At 48.3% G+C, this 24,953-nt stretch overlaps 1 protein-coding gene across 1 annotated transcript in view; it reads left to right on the top strand.

Moving 5' to 3' along the window:
* The window catches only part of ezh1 (enhancer of zeste 1 polycomb repressive complex 2 subunit), a 37,516-nt gene that overhangs the window by 5,112 nt on the left and 7,451 nt on the right, over positions 1-24,953 (top strand). The window contains exons 2-17 of the mRNA XM_087977692.1: positions 2,971-3,103; positions 3,372-3,500; positions 4,800-4,919; positions 5,088-5,208; positions 9,411-9,575; positions 10,953-11,055; positions 11,365-11,528; positions 13,187-13,278; positions 13,586-13,781; positions 13,941-14,380; positions 14,848-14,942; positions 17,719-17,759; positions 18,103-18,228; positions 20,532-20,710; positions 20,990-21,085; positions 23,897-23,978. Of these exons, the coding sequence (XP_087833818.1) occupies positions 2,978-3,103; positions 3,372-3,500; positions 4,800-4,919; positions 5,088-5,208; positions 9,411-9,575; positions 10,953-11,055; positions 11,365-11,528; positions 13,187-13,278; positions 13,586-13,781; positions 13,941-14,380; positions 14,848-14,942; positions 17,719-17,759; positions 18,103-18,228; positions 20,532-20,710; positions 20,990-21,085; positions 23,897-23,978 (2,275 nt within the window). The 5' untranslated portion in view covers positions 2,971-2,977. The remainder of the gene's footprint in view (positions 1-2,970; positions 3,104-3,371; positions 3,501-4,799; positions 4,920-5,087; positions 5,209-9,410; positions 9,576-10,952; positions 11,056-11,364; positions 11,529-13,186; positions 13,279-13,585; positions 13,782-13,940; positions 14,381-14,847; positions 14,943-17,718; positions 17,760-18,102; positions 18,229-20,531; positions 20,711-20,989; positions 21,086-23,896; positions 23,979-24,953) is intronic.

The raw sequence follows: 24,953 nt of genomic DNA, 5'->3' as shown, positions 1-24,953 counted from the left end.
CAAACTTCATTGAGTTTTTTGAAAAGGTGACCAAGCATGTAGATGAGGGTAGGGAAGTTGTCATGGTATACATGGACTTCAGTAAAGCCTTTGATAAGGTTCCACATGGTAGGCTGTTGGAGAAAATGCAGAGGCATGGAATTGAGGGTGATTTAACAGTTTGGATTAGAAACTGGCTTTCTGAAAGAAGGCAGTGAGTAGTGGTTGATGGAAAATATTCAGCCTGGAGTCCGGTTACTCGTGGTGTGCCACAAGGATCTGTTTTGGGACCACTGCTGTTTATAAATGACTTGACGCAGGTATAGGTGGATGGATTAGTAAATTTGCAGATGACACTAAAGTCGATGGAGTAATGGACAGAATGGAAGAATATTACAGGTTGCAGGGGAACTTGGATAAACTGCAGAATTGGGCTGAGAGCTGGCAAATGGAGTTCAATGCAGCTAAATGTGAGGTGATGCACTTTGGGAAGAATAACAGGAAGTCAGAGTACTGAGTCAATGGAAAGATTCTTGGTAGTGTGGATGTGCAGAGGGATCTTGGAGTCCATGTACATAGATCCCTGAAAGTTGTCACCCGGGTGGATATTGCTGTTAAGAAGGCATACGGTGTGTTAGGTTTCATTGGTAGAGGGATTGAGTTCCAGAGCCGCAATATCATGCTGCAACTATACAAAACGCTGGTGTGGCCACACTTGGAATATTGTGTTCAGTTCTGGTCCCCATATTTCAGGAAGGATGTGGATGCATTGGAAAAGGTGCAGAGGAGATTTACCAGGATGTTGCCTGGTTTAGAGGGAAGGTCTTATGAGGAAAGGCTGAGGGACTTGGGTCTTTTCTCATTGGAAAGAAGAAGGCTAAGAGGGGATTTGATAGAGATATACAAGATGATCAGAGGATTAGATAGTGTAGACAGTGAAAGTGTTTTTCTTAGGATGATGACATCAGCTTATACAAGGGGGCATAACTACAAATTGAAGGGTGATAGATTTAAGACAGATGTCAGAGGCAGGTTCTTTACACAGAGAGTGGTAAGAGCGTGGAATGCCCTACCTGCCAAGTTAGTCAACTCAGCCACATTAGGGAGATTTAAACAATCCTTAGATAAGCACATGGATGATTTTGGGATAGTGTAGGGGGATGAGCTGAAAATAGTTCACAGGTTGGCGCAGCATCAAGGGCCGAAGGACGTGTTCTGCGCTGTATTGTTCTATGTTCCATATGGTTTCAGTAAGGTATTCAGGAGCAGACTGGTAGAGATGGTGTTAAAACCAGTGAGGAAGAGAAGTTTGGCGCAGAGACTGAGAGAGGAAAGCAATGAATAAATGTCTGAGAACATTTGGCTTAAATTTAGGACGGTGGTAAAATCATGATTTTGAAAGAGGTGAGAGGGTGGAACAGGGTAAGATGCTCAGAGAGCAGAAGGTCCCAGTGGATTAAAGAGTTGGAATTGGTATGTTCCACATCATCACCATGACAGCCATGTTTGAGCAGTTATAAAAGGCATGAGGCTTTATTTAAAGGGAAAGTGTCACCAACACTTGCCCAAGTTTCTGGGTTTTTTTGTGATATTATGTGCAATCATCCATAGAATGTTTATAGATGGCAGTGTCATTCTAGTGTGGAATCCTCTCGTCGGAGCTATTACAGGTAGACCTTTACACTAATTCAAAGTTGAGTTTGTTAGACTTTTAGAAAGAAGAAAGTGGATTTGAGGTTACACCAGATGAACCATAGAACAAACAAAGAACAAAGAAAATTTACAGCCCAAGAACAGGCCCTTTGGCCCTCTAAGTCTAAGCCAATCCAAATGTACTGTCTAAACCTGTGGCCCAGTTCCTAGGCATCTGTATTCCTCTGCTCCCCACGTACTCATGCATCTTAAATGATGCATGTCCAGATGCATCTTAAATGAATCCACCGTGCCTGCCTCTACCATCTCTGCTGGCAACGCGTTCCAGACACCCACCACCCTTTATGTGAAGTACTTACCGCATGTATCCCCCTTAAACTTTCCACCTCTCACCTAGAAAGTGTGACCTGTCATTGTTGAATCCTTTACCCTGAGAAAAAGCTTGTCTCCATCCACCCTGTCATGATTTTGTAGACTCTGGATCAGTGGTGCTGGAAGAGCGCAGCAGTTCAGGCAGCATCCACAGAGCAGCAAAATCGACGTTTCGGGCAAAAGCCCTTCATCAGGAATGATTTTGTAGACCTCAATCAGGTCCCCTCCTCAATCTCCTTTTTTCTAATGAAAACAAACCTAACCTACTCAACCTCGCTTCATAGCTAGCACCTTCCACACCAGGCAACATCCTCGTAATATAGTATTGAATGATGAAACAGGCGGAATGGCAGACTCCTGTTCCTATGTTGCTAAAGGTCTTATTGCCAATGGACATTGTGGAGTGGGGCCGGGAAATGGTGAGTTGGTGGGTAAGATAGTCTCCATTGGGTGCATTGGGCAGGAAAGTGGTTCTGGGAGTGAGATCAGTCACTTGGGATTTCTGTCTTGATAAAGCCAGAGTGGAGCTGTCTGCGTTTTGAACAGTCAAGTCAGAAACGATAACAGCAAGATCAAAGCATTGGAAGGTTGAGGAGAGACTTGGGAGAGTGTAGTATTTAAGAAAGGAAGAATAAAAGGAGAAGATATAGATTTAGAAGGAGTAGAGTGAAAAATAGTTTAAAAGAAACAGCAAAGGCAGAAATAATCTGATGGACTCAGGTCTGCAGTGGTGTGTGAATAGAATAAATTACAGACTTATCTGCAAAATATTCAACTTGTCTCTGAGCCCTGATGACTGACCCCACAAGAATATCTTCTTTTTGGTTTGAAATAGGTCTCACTCTTTGAGTCCAGTATTCGGGGGAGGGGTTGGATGTAGGTTACCCTCTCCCAGTGGCAGGGGGAGCATTGCCCACTCTGCCCCCTGTCCTGGCACAATGCTGATTGCTATGATCTGGTTTCCAGGCTGAGGATGGAATCTGAACCCTCTCAGAATAAACCGTTGGCCAATCTGTCGATGGACTGGCGGAAACGAGTCAAGTCTGAATACATGCGCCTGCGACAACTCAAACGCTTCCGGAGGGCAGATGAAGTGAAGGTAATGGTGGGTGTGTCATATTCACAACTGCTTCAGGTTGTGGTGCTGCCTCACTTTGTGCACAGGCTCTGCACACTTTCCATTTCCAGGGAGTGGCTATGGGTGAGGAAGGGAGTCATCTGCCACACACACATGCAGAAACTCATTTCTCAAATAAATTGTCAAGCTGCCAAGGGCATGGAGTCTAGTTAGATGGTGAGCCCAAGGTGAGACACTAAACATTTCTCCATCCCTCTCTAACCAACTCTTGTTCCCTTTCTATGTGAAGGAAATGTTTGTCTGTAACCGCAACAAGATCAGGAGCCGAACTGAAATTCTCAATGAAGACTGGAAGAAGCTGAGGATTCAGCCAATAGCTGTCAGCACCATGCAAACTACGAGCTGTGGCAAATGGAAGGTAGATTATCGAGTGAAATCCAGCTGACTCAGTATTCTGTGCCACAGGGTAGTGTGTGTGCAGGAGCTGGGGGAGGGGAGGTTGTATGTGGGATGGAGGGGGAAGGCAGTCAGTGATGGACTGCTACATATTGCAGCTGGCACCTCACTGAGGGCTTTGTATTCACAAATTACACAGTGACTACATCGATACTTATTGTGGCTGTGATTTCAATCTCAGTGGGTTTGCTATCTACATCCATTTAAGGAATGGAGACTCCAGTGGCTCTAACTTTCAGCTTTGTGTCTGCACCTGTGCACCGAGGGAGCAGACAGCTGACCTCCCTCATAACATCTATCCTCTTCCCCCACCTCTCAGAGCCCACACTGTGGCCCCCTCTCACCTTCCCCCACCCCCTGACACATGGGAGGCTTCTTATTGGGAGGGAAATTGGTGCCAACTCTGTATTGAGGTCATCAGGTGGACCTCATAGAATATGAACTCCCTGATTGGTGCTGTTAATCTGGTTCAATCAGGGAGCCCTGGCTGACAGATATAAACAGGAGTGTCTGGGTGCTGTTCACTCTGCGAGCTGGCTCTGAGGGAGCTGGATCAGTGTCAAGGACTTTCCAAGTATAAATAAAGAGTGACCTAGTGATGGGAGACTGGCCTCTGTGGAGTTATTTCATCCTTTGTCTATCCTGGGGTTTACTCTCCACTTGAGTCTCCCCCTGTTTTTTCTCATCTCAATCGATCGTTCTAACCCTCCATTTCTTTCTCCCACATGAAATTGTCTCACTTTCCATTCAAGCCATCACATTCACTGCAGCTGCTCCCTGTGGGAGTGAGACAACATTCTGACCACTCTCTGGGTGAGGAAGTTGCTCCTGAATTCTCAGTTGCATTTCTTAGAAAAAGTGAACAGATGGAATTGAGAAATAGTCAAATACACAGCTGCAGTTATCCATTCCCTTTTCCTGTCAGCTGCTCTGTCATTTGGAAACCTGGCATCCCACCTTACCAGTGCACACAATGTGGCACCAGCCTATGCCTCTGACAGCTGAAACCACTTGCTCATGGTCACTGGCACGATTACCCTCTGTCACATCAACATCATGTGGAAAGACCAAGTGACAAGATCAAATTCAATCAATTAATCCAGAGCCAGGCAGCTTTCGCAATGTCATTGACACCTCCTCCTTGGGCCCCAAGCACCAGCAGGTTCCCTGCTCCACACATAACAGAGCAATGCCTGTTCGAGAAAACGTATTTCCCTGAGCTCATCTGCATTCTCCTCACTGCTTCTTTCCTTCATTGCAGTGTACAGTCGAGAGTTTATTCCTAAACTTCAAGAGTCAGGTGGTCATGCAGAAGATGCTGAGTCCGGTGGCCATGAGTCCAGTGATGTATTCCTGGTCTCCTCTCCAGCAGAATTTCATGGTACGTTGGTCAGGGTGCTGTTGTGTGATATGAAGGAGTGGCTCCATTGCATTTGTATTTGGGTGTAGGTGGGATCACATTTGTAGGAATTATTATGGTTTATTTCAAATAAATATATAACATTACAGTATGTGACGTTCCTCAGTAATGCTTCTTGTTATAATGCAGGTAGAGGATGAGACTGTCTTGCACAATATCCCATATATGGGAGATGAGGTCCTTGAGCAGGATGGCGTTTTTATTGAGGAACTGATCAATAATTACGATGGGAAGGTGCATGGAGACAGAGGTAAGTTGCTCTGTCTCATTCCTGTCACAATTTTACAGTACAGACCAAAAAATACAATTCCATGAAATGTACAACATAGAATCAGGCTATTTGGCCCAATAAGTTCATGCTGGGTCAAAAACAAAGTTCTTGACAAACTCATTGGGCCTGGCAGCATTTGCAGAAAGGAAAACACAGTTAACCTTTTGAGTCCAGTGACCCTTCATCCATCCCTGCTGGGACTTAACCTCCACATGAGCGCACTCCTGGCTTTCATTATCTCAATCAATCATTCTAACCCTCTGTTTCTTTCTCTCGCATGAACTTGTCTAATTATCCCTGAAAACCATTACATTCAATGCAGCTGGTCCCTATGTGAGTGAGTCCCACATTCTCACCACCCTCTGGGTGAGGAAGTTACTCCTGAATTCCCAGTTGCATTTCTTGGTGACTATTTAGTATTGACAGCCTTTAGTTCTGCTCTTCCCCACATCTCTCGGTATCCAATTTGTCAAAACCCTTCACCATTTTACATCAAACCTTTTGAATAACCATTGACATTCTTTTCTTCAGAGACAGACAACTCAACAAGACCATCCATCCTCTCCTGATCTCATTACAATTTCTGTGAATTCCTGCAGTTTCCATCTTGTTCCTGCTTGAAGTAACCGCTGCTCAGTTATGAGCAAGTGTCAAGGGTTGGGGCAGGAGATTCAATGTCGTGAACAACTGAAGTGGGGAAATGTTTCCCAGTTTGGGGGAAGTTGGGAGGTCAGTGTAGCTTCTGATGTTACCATTGATGAAAGCACAGGAATATTACGCATTGTGATTCAGTCAGTGATGAGTCAGAGCCCAGAATATTCAGATTCTCTAGCTCTGCTATTCAATTCATTGTCTCCTTCAATTAGCCATTTCTCCTGACCTCTAAATTCTCTTAGGCTCCAAATGTCTAATCAATCTGAACCTGGAATATATTCCAAGATGGAAATCATATCCCTGTGTTGTAGAATTTGCAAGGCTGTGCCTGAAGAGATGTTTTTCTCATCTCAGTCTGACATATCAGTTCAATTATGACTGTGTCTCCTTATTACTAATGTGGAAAGACTGCTGAAAGACAAATCCAAACCTGGTCTTTGGGGAGAGAGTTGGTGGTGAAAAACTCTGGGTGGGTATCTCCCCACCCTGCATCAGTCAGGGTCTCAATCCAACTGCTAGGATAACAATCCAATCAGTGCCATCTCCCTGCATGTACCCAGTGGGATGCTGAGATAACCAACTATTTTAAAAGCCAAACCTCTTCGTTTTCCTGAATGGCCTCCCCTTTACTGTTCAAGTTTTTGTGATTCTGGGTTGCTCAGTTCTCTTTTGATTTTTGTAGCTTGCTTTTCATCTGGTCGGACGAGAGAGCACTTTCTTCACTCGCTGCTTGGATGATTCAAGGTGACCTGAGCAGTGGGCTGTATTACCCCCAGGGGGCGATACCCTCATGCTGTATTACCCCCAGGGGGTGATACCCTCATGCTGTATTACCCCCAGGGGGCGATACCCTCATGCTGTATTACCCCCAGGGGGCGATACCCTCATGCTGTATTACACCCAGGGGGCGATACCCTCATGCTGTATTACACCCAGGGGGGCGATACCCTCATGCTGTATTACCCCCAGGGGGCGATACCCTCATGCTGTATTACACCCAGGGGGCGATACCCTCATGCTGTATTACACCCAGGGGGGGCGATACCCTCATGCTGTATTACCCCCAGGGGGCGATACCCTCATGCTGTATTACCCCCAGGGGGCGATACCCTCATGCTGTATTACACCCAGGGGGCGATACCCTCATGCTGTATTACACCCAGGGGGGGCGATACCCTCATGCTGTATTACCCCCAGGGGGCGATACCCTCATGCTGTATTACACCCAGGGGGCGATACCCTCATGCTGTATTACACCCAGGGGGCGATACCCTCATGCTGTATTACACCCAGGGGGCGATACCCTCATGCTGTATTACACCCAGGGGGCGATACCCTCATGCTGTATTACACCCAGGGGGCGATACCCTCATGCTGTATTACACCCAGGGGGCGATACCCTCATGCTGTATTACACCCAGGGGGCGATACCCTCATGCTGTATTACCCCCAGGGGGCGATACCCTCATGCTGTATTACCCCCAGGGGGCGATACCCTCATGCTGTATTACACCCAGAGGGCGATACCCTCATGTTGTATTACACCCAGGGGGCGATACCCTCATGCTGTATTACACCCAGGGGGCGATACCCTCATGTTGTATTACACCCAGGGGGGCGATACCCTCATGCTGTATTACACCCAGGGGGCGATACCCTCATGCTGTATTACACCCAGGGGGCGATACCCTCATGTTGTATTACACCCAGGGGAGGGCTGATACCCTCATGCTGTATTACACCCAGGGGGGCGATACCCTCATGCTGTATTACACCCAGGGGAGGGCTGATACCCTCATGTTGTATTACACCCAGGGGGCGATACCCTCATGCTGTATTACACCCAGGGGGGCGATACCCTCATGCTGTATTACACCCAGGGGAGGGCTGATACCCTCATGTTGTATTACACCCAGGGGGGCGATACCCTCATGTTGTATTACACCCAGGGGGCGATACCCTCATGCTGTATTACACCCAGGGGGCGATACCCTCATGTTGTATTACACCCAGGGGGCGATACCCTCATGCTGTATTACACCCAGGGGGCGATACCCTCATGCTGTATTACACCCAGGGGGCGATACCCTCATGTTGTATTACACCCAGGGGGGCGATACCCTCATGTTGTATTACACCCAGGGGGCGATACCCTCATGCTGTATTACACCCAGGGGGCAATACCCTCATGCTGTATTACACCCAGGGGGGCGATACCCTCATGCTGTATTACACCCAGGGGGTGATACCCTCATGCTGTATTACACCCAGGGGGGCAATACCCTCATGTTGTATTACACCCAGGGGGGCGATACCCTCATGCTGTATTACACCCAGGGGGTGATACCCTCATGCTGTATTACACCCAGGGGGGCGATACCCTCATGTTGTATTACACCCAGGGGGCGATACCCTCATGCTGTATTACACCCAGGGGGCGATACCCTCATGTTGTATTACACCCAGGGGGCGATACCCTCATGTTGTATTACACCCAGGGGGCGATACCCTCATGCTGTATTACACCCAGGGGGCGATACCCTCATGTTGTATTACACCCAGGGGGCAATACCCTCATGCTGTATTACACCCAGGGGAGGGCTGATACCCTCAAGGTGTATTACACCTGGGGATTGAGGGGCGATAACCTCTTGTTGTATTACCCCTTCCCTGGCGGGGGGGCATATCCTCATACTGTATTACATTCCGGGGGGGGGGAGGGTGCAATGCCCTCACATTATTGTTGCGGGTCTAGAAACCAAAGGAGCTGGGTATATTCTGGGATCCCAGGCTTGAATCACATCAGGCCAGGTGAAATTTGGATTCAATAAAAATGTAAAATTAAAATTCTAGATGACTTAATTGTTGTTTTAAAAAATGGTTCACTCATGCCCTTTTGGAAAGAAAATCTGCCATCCTTACCTGATCTGGCCTACACTTGACTCCAAACTGCTTGATTCTGAAATAACAGAGCAAGCCATTCATTTGTATCAAATCAGTAGAAAGTTTAAAAACAAGAATGACCTGGTAGTGATGTGGCAAGTGGGAATGACAACTGCTAACTCAACCTTGTCATCCTGCAAGGCCCTCCTTGCTAACATCTGGGGACTACAGTCAAATTCAGGAGAGATCTAGTACTCACAGAATCATACTGTATGGTCAATATCCCAGACATCCCCATCACCATTCCCGGATATATCCTTTCCCCTCAACTGGACAGACCCAGCAGAGGTGGCAGCATAGCGATATACAGTCAGGAGGATTTGCCTTGGGAGTCCTCAACATTGACTATGGACTCCACAGAACAAGGAAAGGACCATCTGGTTACCACAGAGCCCCCACTACCCCACCTCTCAGCCGATGAATGAGTGCTCCTCCATTTGGAACAACACTGAGGAATCTCTGAAACCATGTTATAAAGTAGTCTGTTTCCAGATGTGATATTCCATAGCAGATGCTGAGATTGAGTTTTGAGATGGTGTTTACATTCACAGAATACTTGGGATTAACAGCTCTATGTTTTGCAGAGTGTGATTTTATCAGTGATGAGATCTTTACTGCACTTGTTCGTGGTCTCATTCGGGAGTCAGATGATGAAGTTAAGCCAACAACTCCCTCTCGCACTAACAGCCGACAGAATATGAAACGAGGACAGGATGAGTTGCAGTGCAGCGATCAAAATGCTGAGGATGGTGAGTTTTAACAGACCTATCCTAATGGGAGTTTATCTTATTCACTGTCATGACTCAGTGTCACTGCCTGGGTCAATGTTTATTGCTCATCCCCAACTGCCCTTGGTAATGCCACCTGCTGTCACCACTACAGTCCTTGGGGTGTTGGTATCTCCCAGTGCCATTAGGGAGAGCGTTCTGGTATTTTAAGCCAATGAATAAACTTTTTTTAAAAATGCAATTCTTGCAGAGCTGATTGAAAGGGGCTAAGGCAAGAATTCGGTTCAAGTCTTTCAGGGATTTCATTGAAATCTTGGGGAGAGAGAGAGAGGTCACTGTGTCTCAGCTTTTTACAGCTACTTGTAATGAATTGCTGTTTGTAGGATTTTTCTCTGCTTAAATTAGCTGCTGTATTTCTACATTACAATAGTGACAATACAGCTGATTTGCAGGGTCCCAAACCCAGAAATAACTCCCCTGTGTGAATCTTCATTCCCCAGTCCTCCTCCTCCTTTCTGTCTCTCTAGTTGGCAGGCTGAACCTTGCTGTGGTTCTCTGTGGCTTTGAGCTCCTCCTGGTTGCCTCTGGTCTCAACACAGCACCCTCCCTAAATCACAGTGCCAAGGGCAGTGCCCATCTATGCCATCCTGGGGCAATTCAGACTGCAGCTGAGACACCAAAAGTCACTTCCTCCCTGACAGTCGTTATTCTGCCCAGAAGAGAGTGGAGGCTGGGTGACTGATTTCTAATTGATGGAGAGAGAGGTAGGTGATTGGTCCAGACAGGAAAGTGCAGGTCAGCCAGGATCTTACTGAATGGAGAGGGGTTTGGAATGGCCTATTCCAGATGGAATCGCCTATTCCAGATGGAATCCTATGTTTCTGTAAGTCAAAGCCCCTTTAGGACAAAGGAGAGAAAGTTCTAGAGAGCCAAGGCAGTCGGAGGAGTTTGTAGAGATTGGGCTTGGAGGGGATCAGTGGTTTGGCTTTTCCAAAGTGCAGGGAGGGAGGTCAAAGGGGAGGTTGAGAGAATTGGAAGGGCCACTGAACCTCCTTTGGTTCTGTACAGATTGGGAAGGCCATTTGCCTGCAATCCCCATTTCACTCACACACTCCTCAAACACTGGAATCTCCAATTGCAATATGAATGTGTGACTTCAATCCTGTAATAAGGTGTCCAAACCATTAAATGTATATATTAATCACCAGCCCCACTCTGGACCCCACAACAGCATGTCAACGTGGGAGAGGGGAGAATGGTATATTGTATTCAGTCTTTGACATGCAGACTAGTTAATACTAAAATTCATGTATTCAGATTTCCAGCCTGGCCCGGCCTGGCCTGGCAGTGTGTGTTGGCTCTCTGTCCCTTTAACCCTGCTCTCACTGGATGTTGCAGGGACTGAGGAGAGATCTAACAGAAGGCTTCCACCAGACAAGATCTTCAAAGCCATCGCCATGATGTTTCCAGATCGGGGCTCATCGAAGGAGCTAAGAGAGAAGTGAGTTGAACACATCTTTCTGTGCACATTCACCCTTCTAACTCTCCCAGCCAGCCCCCAACCGTTGCCACATCTTTCCATTACAGAGGAAAAGCAGTGAACAGTAAATGCTTGAGACAAATGTACTATTGTCCTGTGGCTCCAGAGCACACAGGATGGGGTAGAGGAGGACACATCATTTGCGGGTTTTCCTGTTTTTGTTTCTTCCTCTGGGCTCATAACCCCTCACCACCACCTCCAGCAACCAACAACAACCCATCCCTGATTGCAGCAAAGACTGAGTTGATCAATGATGTTCCTGCTTCTCAGGTACTGGGAGCTGACGAAACTCTGTGATCCCTCAGCAGTCCCTCCAGAGTGCACTCCAAACATTGATGGACCTAATGCTAAATCAGTGCAGCGTAATCAGTCCCTGCATTCCTTCCACACCCTTTTCTGCAGACGCTGCTTCAAGTATGACTGCTTCCTGCACCGTGAGTACCAACCACTTGTTTTGGGGCAATAGAGATTTGTCTGTTTGTCAGGCCTGGGCTGACCTTCCTCCTCCAAGGTGAGAGTCACCGAGGACAGAGTTCCCATGTGGAATTCAATAAGTGACAGCAATAATACTGGGGCTTACGAGCAGTATGGGTGGGGTGCAATAAACATTCTATTAAACTGATAACAGCTCAAACACTATCAGAAAAGTACTGAAGAAGAAGGTGTCTTACGTTTACTTTCACGTCCTTTCCCCAACCTTCAAGATTTGCACCCATCACACCTCTGGCCAAGGCACAGATTCCATGTGTCAAGAGTGTGTTGCTGGAAAAGCACAGCAGGTCAGGCAGCATCTGAGGAGCAGGAGAATCGATGTTTCGGGTATAGCCCTTCATCAGGAATTTTGGGCTTATGCCCGAAACATCTATTCTGCTGCTCCTCAGATGCTGCCTGACCTGCTGAGCTTTCCCAGCACCACACTCTTGACAAGTATAGAATGGGTGTGAAGTGTACTGTAACCTATCTTTGTTTCTATCTCTGTTGGGAACTTGACTATTTACCAAGTGTATAAACAACCTGGATGATGTGATTTTGCATCACAATTTGCAGATGATAGCAAGTTTAGTCACACCCAAAGAAGTGCAGACAGAATGACAGGAGGATATTGAAACAGGTGGCAAAACAGTTGCAAATGGATTTAAAGCAGGAAAATTTGAATACAGGTCATCCAGTTTAGGCATAAAACAGAGGACTTTGCAAATGATGGATACAGTAAAGATCCAAACAGAAATGACAAGCCACTTTTCTTATTAGTTCATGAGATGAGGACATCTCTAGTTAGACCAGCATTTACTGCCCTTCCCTGAGTTCATCACAGTCACTGCCTGCTCACACTCTGAGTATGTGTGTTTTTGTGTGGATTTTTATTCATTCGTGAGATGTGGGCATCTCTGGCTGGATCAGTATTCCTTGCTCAGCCCTAATTTCCCCAGAGATGCTGATGGTGAGTTTCCCTCTGGAAACATTGAATCAAACAAATGCTATGGACAGATACAGAAGAAATGAGAAAGGTCGATAACACTGATATTTTTTGTATCTAGCAGGCTAAAATGTAAGAAGGTTGAAATTATTTTATCAAAGCTTTAGTTATACTGCACTTGGAGTTACTCTGTGAGGTTCTGAACGCCACATTTTAGGACAGATAGATCCTTGTTTTGTTTTGGAGTGCAGTGTAAATTTACTGGAATGATTCATTGAAGGGTTAAATTACAAAGTGAACTTGCAAGGTGATTTAATTAAATATTTGAAGATATTAAGGTGAACAGGTAGGGTCAGTAGAGAGAAGTCATTTCTGGCAGTTGCAAAGGTTAAATTTAGGGACATGGTTTAAATTCAAGAGCCAAACTTTTCAGGAATTAAGTTGTGGTAAAGTTCAGAATTTACTTCCTCCAGTGGCAATTTGTGCTGGAACAAATGTTTATTAAAATGATGGATTAATGATTTTTGTTAACTAACTATACTACAGGATTTGAGGTAAAGATGAGTGTAATTTCATTCCTGAATGTGGTGGACTGAATGCACTCTTCCTGTTTATCTGTCACACTGTTCCATCAGGTACAGTAATTTGTTACAATATAAATCTTTCTTTTTGCAGCTTTTCATGCGACACCAAATATGTACAAAAGGAAAAATAAAGAGATAAGGGTGGAAACAACACCGTGTGGGAAGGACTGCTTCATGTTTCTGGTGAAGAAAAACTTTTATTTTTCAGGCTGGGAATTAATTTGAGCAAAGAGATGTCTCAATAAGACCAGTACCCATCCTCCCACAGGATTCATGGAGCCCATTGCTCCGTGGTCACTGAGACTAGGGCTGTCCCTTCACCAAGGTGTTTCTGGTGACGTTCAAGAGAGAGCAGGAACGGGGGATGGTAGGGGGAGGGCAAGGATTGATGCTTGTGCCCCTTCTCTCACTTGTCTTGTTGAGTTTACTGATTATAATGTTGAGTTTGGACAAAGACTGATTCTGAGATGTTGCTGATTGTTGGATGCAGGATGGAGCCAAGGAGTTTTCTGCATCTCTCTCCACTGTTCAAAATAAAACACGGACAAAACGGAGCACGGGGCGGCGCAGAAAGCATCACCATGGTAACTGGAACCAGCCCAATGTACCCCCAATTGCAATCAGTGAGCTGAAAGATGGCGACAGTGACCGGGAATGCAGTGGTGAAAACTGCCAGAGCTTCTCAGGTAATCATCTATTACACCCAACACCCAGCATCAAATTTCACCCCCACCCTGACCACTTCCTCACCCCAAATTCCCATTGTACCTTCTAACCAGGACCTAAAACCACTGAGCCCCCAGTCAGTCTCCAGCTGGTAACTCTATCAATGTTTGTATTTACAGATTTATCAGAAGGAAGCTCCCGGAGTCAAACACCAGTCAAACTGAAACCAATGCCTGGACCAGATGATGCCTCTGAGACCCCTAGTCCGAGCAAGACCCCCAGGATAACTGAGATCCCTGGGCCAATTGAGACCCTCAGGACGAGCGAGATCTCTGGGATGAGTGAGATTCCCGGGATGAGCGAGATTCCTGAGAGGAGTGAAACCCTCAGGGTGAATGAGATTCCCGGGATGAGCGAGAGCCCTGAGATGAGCGAGACTCCCAGGACAAGTGAGATTCTGGGGATGAGTGAGAGCCCTGAATTGGATGTACACAGTGCAATACCACAAGCTGTGGCTTGGGACAGTGCTGAGGAATCGTTGTTCCGTGTGTTACATGGAACCTATTTCAACAATTTCTGTGCAATTGCCAGACTGATAAAAACCAAGACCTGCACTCAGGTAGGTCAGCAGAAAGTTCACAGGAACAGATTCTGAACTCTGCAAGCCGATGAGAAGGAGAAACGGAGAATTAGTTGCAGTGGATGGAGATGGTTCTTTTTGCTTTTTAAAATTTGAGATCATTGGGGCAAACATGAGACTGTTAACTTTATAAAATTTTATAGAATGTTTATTACTTAATGCAGGTTACTGTTAAAATGAAATTTTGAATCAGAGAATTTTTTTTAATCATCTAGGTTATGGCTTGGTTGTGCAGGTTGTGAATCTGGACTGGAGAGAGTAGGAGTCTGCAAATCATCAGATAGTCCTGAGTGTACAGGTCTGCAGGCAGGGTTTCTGTGTCTACTCTCTGCTGCTCAGAACCGGCCACTGGGAGTGGGAATGGGGGACTTACTGGGAGTTGTAACTCATGAATTTTTCAAAAGATGAAATGTTGCTGTTCCTGAGTGGAGTATCCTCTCTTCAAGGTGTATGAGTTCGCAGTGAAGGAATCTTCCATCATTCACAAGCTGCCCACGGACCATCATATTCTATCCCCACCGAAGAAAAAAAGAAAGCACAGGTGGGTGTGCGTATAGCCCGGGACAGGTGGGTGTGCGTATAGCCCGAGACAGGTGGGTGTGCGTATAGCCCAGGACAGGTGGGTGTGCGTATAGACTCGGGCAGGTGGGTGTGCATATAACCCAGGACAGGTCGGTGTTCGTATAGCCCAGCACAGGTGGGTGTGCGTATAGCCCAGGACAGGTGGGTGTGCGTATCGCCCGGGTCAGTGGGTGTGCTTACAGCCCGGGGCGGTGGGTTTGCGTATAGCCTGGGACAGGTGTGTGTGCATATAGCCTGGGACAAGTGGGTGTGCGTATAGCCCAGGACAGGTGGGTGTGCGTATAGCTGGGACAGGTGGATGTGTGTTTATCCCAGGGCAGATGGATGTGCTTATAGCCCGAGGCAGGTGGGTGTGCTTATAGCCTGGGGCAGGTGGGTGTGCGTATAGCCCGGAGCGGTGGGTGTGCGTATAGCCCGGGGCGGTGGGTGTGCGTATAGCCTGAGGCAGGTGGGTGTGCGTACAGCCTGGGACAGGTGGGTGTGCGTACAGCCTGGGACAGGTGGGTGTGCGTAAAGCACGGGACAGGTGGGTGTGCGTACAGCCTGGGACAGGTGGGTGTGCGTACAGCCTGGGACAGGTGGGTGTGCGTATAGCCCGGGACAGGTGGGTGTGCGTACAGCCTGGGACAGGTGGGTGTGCATATAGCCTGGGACAGGTGGGTGTGCGTATAGCCCGAGGCAGGTGGGTGTGCGTATAGCCCAGGACAGGTGGGTGTGCGTACAGCCTGGGACAGGTGGGTGTGCATATAGCCCAAGGCAGGTGGGTGTGCGTACAGCCTGGGACAGGTGGGTGTGCGTATAGCCCGGGACAGGTGGGTGTGCGTACAGCCTGGGACAGGTGGGTGTGCATATAGCCCGAGGCAAGTGGATGTGCGTACAGCCTGGGGCAGGTGGGTGTGCGTACAGCCCGGGACAGGTGGGTGTGCGTATAGCCCGAGGCAGGTGGGTGTGCGCATAGCCCAGGACAGGTGGGTGTGCGTACAGCCTGGGACAGGTGGGTGTGCGTATAGCCCGAGGCAGGTGGGTGTGCATATAGCCTGGGACAAGTGGGTGTACGTATAACCCGAGGCAGGTGGGTGTGCGTACAGCCTGGGACAGGTGGGTGTGCGTATAGCCCGGGACAGGTGGGTGTGCGTACAGCCCGGGACAGGTGGGTGTGCATATAGCCCGAGGCAGGTGGGTGTGTGTACAGCCTGGGACAGGTGGGTGTGCGTATAGCCCAGGACAGGTGGGTGTGCGTATAGCCCGAGGCAGGTGGGTGTGCGCATAGCCCAGGACAGGTGGGTGTGCGTACAGCCTGGGACAGGTGGGTGTGCGTATAGCCCGAGGCAGTTGGGTGTGCATATAGCCTGGGACAGGTGGGTGTACGTATAACCCGAGGCAGGTGGGTGTGCGTACAGCCTGGGACAGGTGGGTGTGCGTATAGCCCGGGACAGGTGGGTGTGCGTACAGCCTGGGACAGGTGGGTGTGCGTATAGCCCGGGACAGGTGGCTGTACATATAGCTAGGGGATAGGACGGTGTGCATATAGCCAGGAACAGGTGGGTGTGTATTTAGCCAGGGACAGGTGAGTAAAGGGTCATATAGAATGAGGTTATATTTCATTTATCATTAAATAATTTAATACTATTTTTATGAATAATCACCGCTGGTGATTGCATAATGATATTATCACAAAATATTAATCTAGAGACCCAGGTAATGTTCTGGGGTCCCAGGTTCAAATCCTGTCACAGCAGATGGAGGAATTTGAATTCAATGAAAATCAGAAATTAAGAGTCTAATGATGACTGTGAATCTGTTGTCAAATGTTGGAAAAACCCAACTGGTTCATTAATGCCCTTTAGGGAAAGAAACTACCATCCTTATCTGGTCTGGTCTAGGTGTGACTCCAGAACCACAGCAATGATTGACTGCCCTTTGGGTAATTAGGGATGGGCAATAATGTTGCCAAGATGGTGACGCTTTGGACCTTAACAATCTGAAGTTTAGAAGTTTTTAAAGTTCAGAGACTCTGAGGTGTTTGACAGGGTCAACACTCAGGTTACCTCCTCCGGCTGGGGAATCAAGAACACGGGACCCTTTTTCAGGAAAAGGGACCAATCCTTAGGACTGGGATGAGAAGGAATGTTTTCAATTGGAGGGTTGTGAAGTTTTAAAATGCTCTGCCCCTGACAGTTGTGGATACCCCATCAGTGAATATATTTACAGCTGGGATCAAGAGATTTGTGATCTCTTGGGTTCAAGGGGTCTATGGAGGGGGTGGGAGTGAAGGTGAAAGTGAAGATCAGCTGTGATTATATTGAATAGCAGGGGAGACTTGATGGGCTGAATGGTCCACTTCTTATCATCTTTTATCTTTTGTGGGTTAAGAGGCAGGACCTGGTGCCAAGTCCCAGAAACAAGGCAAAGCTGCTTCAGTTCAACTAGAATCGCGTCATCATCTGAAAAATGTTTGGATAATGTTAAAAGGGGCATGTTGGTATATCAGTGAAGGCCAGGGGGGAGTAGAGGCAGAACCTTATGATACTGCCTAGTTGCAGACTCACAACCTCTGACCTCTGACCCTGACCCCTTCACAGGAAAATGGGGAGTGTTTGAGTTGGATAGTCTGTTCCCTTGCTCCAATGGCTGGACCCCAAGCCAGTGAGTCAGGGTCACGTCCTGTACTTTATAAACTCTGACCAATTAACACTGACTGGAACAGCCTCTGAATTGGTTTCTCTCTATTACAGATTGTGGGCAGCACATTGCAGGAGGATGCAGCTGAAGAAAGGCCAGTGTCACAAACTGACTCTAATAATTCAATGACCTCTGACCCTGTGTCCAGTGTGGGTGACCTCTGACCCCATGCCCCTGTGTGAGTGATCTCTGACCCTGTGTCCAGTGTGGGTGACCTCTAACCTTATGTCAATGTATGTGACCTCTGAATCTATGTCACTGTACATGACCTCTGAAACTTGCACTTCATGTTGGGAATGTTGTGGGGAGCTTGATTGAAGGGCATGGTGCTGGAGGAGGGGCAGAATCAAGAGGGGAATGTTGGGAAGAGGTATTGGGACATGTGTTGGAGGTTAATGTTTTTATTTGTTTATTTTCTGTGCTTTCTTCTTTTGCAGACAATTCATCCAATCAGGTTTACAATTATCAGCCATGTGACCACCCTGAGCGGCCCTGTGATGTCACATGTCCTTGTGTCACGGCCCAGAACTTCTGTGAGAAATTCTGTCAGTGCAACCCTGAGTGTAAGGCAGAGCAAATTCCCACCAAGTGGGAGGGGGAGGTGGTCATGGAGTGTGGTCTGGAGAGGGGGGGGTGTGGTCTAGGGTAAATGGGTGTGGAGTGTGGTCGGGGGGAGGCAGGTGTGGTCTAGGGAGGTGGGTGTGGGGTGTGGTCTGGGGGAAGTCGGTGTGGGGTGTGGTCTGGGGGAGGTGGGTATGTGGTCTGGAGGAGCTGGGTGTGGGGTGTGGTCTGGGGAGGTGGGTGTGGGGTACTGTCTGGGGAGACGGGTGTGGTCTGGGTTGGTGGGTGTGGAATGTGGTCTGGGGTGGTGGGTGTGGCCTGGGGAGGCAGGTGTGGTCTGGGGAGGTGGGTGTGGGGTGTGGTCTGGGTGAGGTGGGTGTGGGGTGTGGTATGGGGGAGGTGGGTGTGGGGTGTGGTCTGGGGAAGGTGGGTGTGTGGTGTGGTCTGGGGAAGGTGGGTGTGTGGTGTGGTCTGCGGGAGGTGGGAATGGGGTGTGGTCTGGGTGAGGTGGGTGTGGGGTGTGGTCTGGGGAGGTGGGTGTGGGGTGTGGTCTGGGGGAGTTGGGTATGGTCTGGGGAGGCTGGTGTGTAGTGTGGTCTGGGGGAGGTGGGTGTGGGGTGTGGTCTGGGGAAGGTGGGTGTGTGGTGTGGTCTGGGGGAGGTGGGTGTGGGGTGTGGTCTGGAGCAGGTGGCTGTGGTCTGGGGAGATGGGTGTGGTCTGGGGAGGTGGGTGTGGGGTGTGGTCTGGGGGTGGTGGGTGTGGAGTGTGGTCTGGGGGAGGTGGGTGTGGGGTGTGGTCTGGGGAGGTGGGTGTGGGGTGTGGTCTGGGGGAGGTGGGTGTGTGGTCTGGGGGAGGTGGGTGTGGGATGTGATCTGCGGAGGTAGGTGTGGGGTGTTGTCTGGGGAGGCGGGTGTGGTCTGGGGAGGTGGGTGTGGGGTGTGGTCTGGGGTGGTGGGTGTGGGATGTGGTCTGGGGGTGGTGGGTGTGGGATGTGGTCTGGGGATGTTGGTGTGGGGTGTGGTCTGGGGGAGGTGGGTATGGGGTGTGGTCTGGGGAGGTGGGTGTGGTCTGGGGAGATGGGTGTGGAGTGTGGTCTGGGGAGGCGGGTGTAGGTTGTGGTCTGGGGAGGTGGGGTGTGGTCTGGGGGAAGTGGGTGTGGGGTGTGGTCTGGGGAAGGTGTGTGTTGTGTGGTCTGGGGGAGGTGGGTATGGTCTGGGGAGGCTGGTGTGTGGTGTGGTCTGGGGGAGGTGGGTGTGGGCTGTGGTCTGGGGAAGGTGGGTGTGTGGTGTGGTCTGGGGGGGTGGGTATGGTCTGGGGAGGCTGGTGTGTGGTGTGGTCTGGGGGAGGTGGGTGTGGGGTGTGGTCTGGGGGAGGTGGCTGTGGTCTGGGGAGATGGGTGTGGTCTGGGGAGGTGGGTGTGGGGTGTGATCTGGGGGTGGTGGGTGTAGGGTGTGGTGGGTGTGGGGTGTGGTCTGGGGAGGTGGGTGTGGGGTGTGGTCTGGGGAGGTGGGTGTGGGATGTGGTCTGGGGGAGATGGGTGTGGGGTGTGGTCTGGGGAGGTGGGTGTGGGGTGTGGACTGGGGGCGGTGGGTGTGGGGTGTGGTCTGGGGGAGGTGGGTATGGGGTGTGGTCTGGCAGGGATGGATGAAAGGATATGATGGGCCTTTGCCAAATGGAACTACTGGCCAATGAGGATTGAGGCTATGGTAGTGATGGAACTGGGTATGAAGAACAACTGAGATATTGTCAGCTGATTGGTAAGAGGTCGGGAGGCAGTGAGAATGATTGTGGAATATAGTTTCAATATTAATCTGGGTCAAATATTAACATAACACGTCAATTGTCATAAAATCCCACATGGATCACTAATGTTCTTTAGGGAAAGAAATTGCTGTCCTTACCTGGTCTAGTCTACATGGAATTTCAGAGACACAGCAAGGTGGTTCCGTCTTAACTGCCCTCTGGGCAGTTAGGGATTGGCAATAAATTTGGTCTGGCCAGTGACACCCTCATTGTGTGAATGAATAAAGAAACAAAGATACAGATATTCTAAATTGTCTCTGGTGTTGCCATTGGCCTCATTGTATGAAAAATGCAAATGAGAATAGATCCCACAGTTAATCAACATGAAGAATTTTTTGAGATTGTGAAGGGTTTAAATTCATTTTACACGAGTCAGAGCACAAACAGACTGAACACTTCAGGAAGGGTTGAGAAGGAATTCTTCTTGAATGGTTTGAACAGATGTCGGAGGAGACCATTTGGCGTTTAAGACTGTGATATGGCTCTCTGTGATTCCTCCCAGGTCAGAATCGTTTTCCTGGCTGTCGCTGTAAGACCCAATGTAACACCAAGCAGTGCCCATGTTACCTGGCAGTGCGTGAGTGTGACCCTGATCTGTGCCAGACATGTGGGGCAGCTGAATACTGGGGCAGCAAAAACGTCTCATGCAAGAACTGCAGCATCCAGCGCGGCCTCAAGAAGGTGCTTCAGAGCTGGGGGAGCAGGGGATGGAACTTGGGGGGGGGGGTAACCCAAGGGTGAGGGAGATCAAGGGGAACCCTGGTGAGGGGCAGGACACGGAGCTCCGAGTAGTTAGGGTGGAGATGGGTTGGCGATGGGGTTGGCGGTACATTCCCAGGGGCCATGTTGGGGTTGGGGCTGGGGCTGGGCCCAGCAGCAGGACTCATTGTGAATCTAAATCCTGCGATGATCCCAGTTATGTGGCTTTCTCTCTCTTACTGATTCCTCTTTCTCTCTCAGCACCTACTCATTGCTCCATCAGACGTTGCAGGATGGGGAACCTTCATTAAGGAATCCGTCCAGAAGAATGAGTTCATCTCAGAATATTGTGGAGAGGTCAGTCATCACTGTTGGAATTAAGGATTGGTTCACAAACAGATTTCATGGAATTACAGTAACAGGGGTTCTATGTGAAGGGTGGGTCTGGGAACCTCGAAGATCATAGACAAGGTGAGCAATGAGGTCTTGGAGAGTGTGTGTAAAGGACAAAAAATGTTTAAAGCATTGTGGGCTCAGCTGTTTACAATTGAATTAAATGAAAGGAGTGACTGTATTGCCACTAATTTACACTATAAAGAGGAAGCGAACTGTAAGTGAGACACAAAGTGTCTACAGAGGGGCATTGAGAGCTTGAGTGAGTGGGTAAAGATTTAGCAGATTGATTTTGATTAGATTAGATTTGATTACCTGAAGTGTGGAAACCAGCCCTTTGGCCCAACAGATCCTCAGAAGAGTATAACACACCCGGACCCATTCCCCTACCCTACACTTACCCCTGACTAATGCACCTAACACTAAGGGACAATTTAGCATGGCCAATCCACCTGACCTGCACATCTTTGGACTGTGGGAGGAAACTGGAGCACCCCTATAAAATTATGAGGGGCATGGATAGGATAAATAGACAAAGTCTTTTCCCTGGGGTCGGGGAGTCCAGAACTAGAGGGCATAGGTTTATGGTGAGACGGGAAAGATATAAAAGAGACCTAAGGGGCAACTTTTTTACGCAGAGGGTGGTATGTGTATGGAATGAGCTGCCAGAGGATGTGGTGGAGGCTGGTAAAATTGCAACATTTAAGAGGCATTTGGATGGGTATATGAATAGGAAGGGTTTGGAGGGATATGGGCCGGGTGCTGGCAGGTGGGACTAGATTGGGTTGGGATATCTGGTTGGCGTGGACGGGTTGGACCGAAGGGTCTGTTTCCGTGTTGTACATCTCTATGACTCTATAACATGGGGCGAATGTGCAAACTCCACACAGACAGTCGTCCGAGGCTGGAATCAAACCAGGTCCCTGGTGCTGTGAGGCATCAATGCTAACCACTGAGACACCGTGCCACCCCTACTAGCTTGTTCACTTTGATTGAAAGAACAGAATCAGAATATTATATAGCGACATTATGTAAATGTAGAGACACTGACAGCTGTGTTGCAGAGGGATCTGAGTGTCTTTGACACGGATTGCAAGCAGTCAGAATGCAGAAGCAGCAAGAGATTAGGGAGGCAAATTGAACATTAGCCTTTAGTGTGAGGGGAATGAAGGACAAAAATAGGAAGCCTTCTTATAACTGTACAGGCCATATTGGCACTGCAGCTGGAGTACTGTATACAATTTGGTCTCCTCTTTAGAGAAGGGTAATTAGATGCTGTGAAGGTTCACTCAGCTGGTACCCAGGATAAACAGGTTTGTCATCTGTCAAAGATTGAGCAGCTCGAGTTGAGACTCACTGGAGTTTAGAAGAATGAGAGGTGACATTGTTATCTAAGATTATTGACAAGGTGAGTGCTGAGAGAATGTTTATTTCCCATTCTTGGTGGATCCAGGACAAGGGGGCAAAGTTTCAGGATCAGGGGTGTCTGATTTAAAGCTGAGGTGGGAATGAAATTCTCTTCCCAGAAGATTGTTAGGCTTTTGAATTCTCTACCAAAGATCAGTCAAGGCTGGATTGTGGGAATGAACAGGAAAGTGGAGTTCAGATCATGAGCAGATCACCCATGAACTTGTTGAATGGTGTAGCAGGATTGAGGGGCCGAATAGTCTCCTGGTCTTTGTTTAATGTTCTTATTGCATGGTGGAATATGTCGGGTTCCCACGGTGACCTCTGGTTTATGGCCTCTGATCCGAAAAATAATTTGATTCCCTAAATCCATGCTAATCCCTGATTGGATGGCAATGCTCAGTTGAGGCATTGAAGTCACTCAGCACCTGGACTGAGTCTATGTGGACTGTCCTGAGCCTGGACTGAGTCTATGTGGACTGTCCTGAGCCTGGACTGAGTCTATTCAGACTGTTCTGGGTCTGGACTGAGTCCAGATGGACTGTCCTGGGTCTGGACTGAGTCTATATGGACTGTCTTGAACCTAGACTGAGCCTATACTGACTGTCCTGGGCCTGGACTGAGTGTATACGGATTGTCCCGGACCTGGATTGAGTCTGTTCAGACTGTTCTGGGCCTGGACTGAGTCTATTAAGGCTGTCCTGGGTCTGGGCTGAATCTCTGTGGACTGTCCCAGGCCTGGGCTGAGTCTATCCGGACTGTCATGAGCCTGGACTGAGTCTGTGTGGACTGTCCTGGGCCTGGACTGGGGTAGCACGGTGGCTCAGGGGTTAGAGTTGAAACTTTCGAGGAGAAAGTGAGGTCTGCAGATGCTGGAGATCAAAGTTGAAACTGGCTCAGGGGTTAGCACTGCTGCCTCACAGCGCCAGGGACCCAGTTTCGATTCCAGCCTTGGGCAACTGTCTGTGTGGAGTTTGCACATTCTCCCCATGTCTGTGTGGGTTTCCTCCAAGTACTCCGGTTTCCTCCCACAGTCCAAAGATGTGCAGGTTAGGTGAATTAGCCATGCTAAATTGCCCATCGTCAGGGGTAAATATAGGGTAGGGGAATGGGTTTGGGTAGGTTACTCTTCAGAGGGTCAGTGTGGACTTGTTGGGCCGAACGACTTGTTTCCATACTGTAGGGAATCTAATCTAATCTAATCTATGCGAACTGAGTCTATGTGGACTGCCTTGGGCCTGGACTGAGTACCATTGATCATTTCATTGATCATTGATCATGGGCAGGAGCTGAGAGACTGTGTGGTCTACTTTGAAAGTTTGCACTCACTGCGGGACAATCAGTGATCCCTGATTTGTCTCCTTGCAGATAATTTCTCAGGATGAAGCAGATCGTCGTGGGAAAGTCTACGATAAATACATGTCCAGTTTTCTCTTCAATCTAAACAATGGTCAGTGGTGCCAGTAATCTGTTTTATGTGTCGTATATCAGAGGTGATGCTGGAGACAGGGTCTGGTATCTGAGTGTTAAGTTCTTTTTCTTGAGATTCTTACATACTTGATACAACTGCAACATGCCAACTTCTGTGAACAACCAAATTTTGTTTAAACAAGTACAAGCTTTCTGGAGGAATCCTTAACATATTTTGCAGGGCTTGCAGAACCATGTCAACAGATCTCTCTGAACAGAAGCAACAGTCCTTCCTTTATCCAGTACAAGAGTTTCAACTTGCAGTCAGTAACATTTACAAAACAACCCCCAGCCATTCCCCCACTGTCACATGCCACTCAAGGTGCATTGTAGAGTTCACATCATTTCCAGAGATAATGTGATTAAATCATTCCTTAATGGCAAGACCTGGTGTAATTTGTATTTTTTTGTAACTGTAGGGTGCAGTCGGAATTTTAACTGCAATGTTCTTATTGATTCTGAATAAGGGATGATGATGCAAATGACTCTGAATGGCAAAGGATGGGAATGTAAATTCCTTACATTCCACCTGTAAGACAGAGACATATCACCCTATCCCTGGGACATCTAATTTCCTGCAGGTCAGCAAAACAAATTAACCCTTTAATATTTCACGAGGATTGGAAAATTGGGATACACACAGGGATTATGCTGCCACGGAATGCATTTTCTGATTCTCTGCCTCTGGAATAGACTCAGACAATTGAATCCAACGTGTGACTACAGAATGAGCTCAGCTGTGAGTTGAGCGACCAGGAGATGCATGTGTCACATCATATTTAGGGGCTGTCTCATGGCTGATCTGATTGTGACCTCAACCCCATTCCAGAGAACCTCCGATTCCCTCATCCATCAAAAATTCCACCCCACCATGAATCTATTTAACATAATATATATATATTTAATATGAGGAGATGGTGGTATAGTGGATAATGTCACTGACCCAGTAAACCAG

The sequence above is a fragment of the Chiloscyllium plagiosum genome, unplaced genomic scaffold (genome assembly GCF_037043375.1).
Source record: "Chiloscyllium plagiosum isolate Xiang-an unplaced genomic scaffold, Cpla_swu_hap1 HiC_scaffold_32, whole genome shotgun sequence".
Lineage (NCBI taxonomy): Eukaryota > Metazoa > Chordata > Chondrichthyes > Orectolobiformes > Hemiscylliidae > Chiloscyllium > Chiloscyllium plagiosum.
This window is presented reverse-complemented; position numbering and strand designations above follow the sequence as displayed.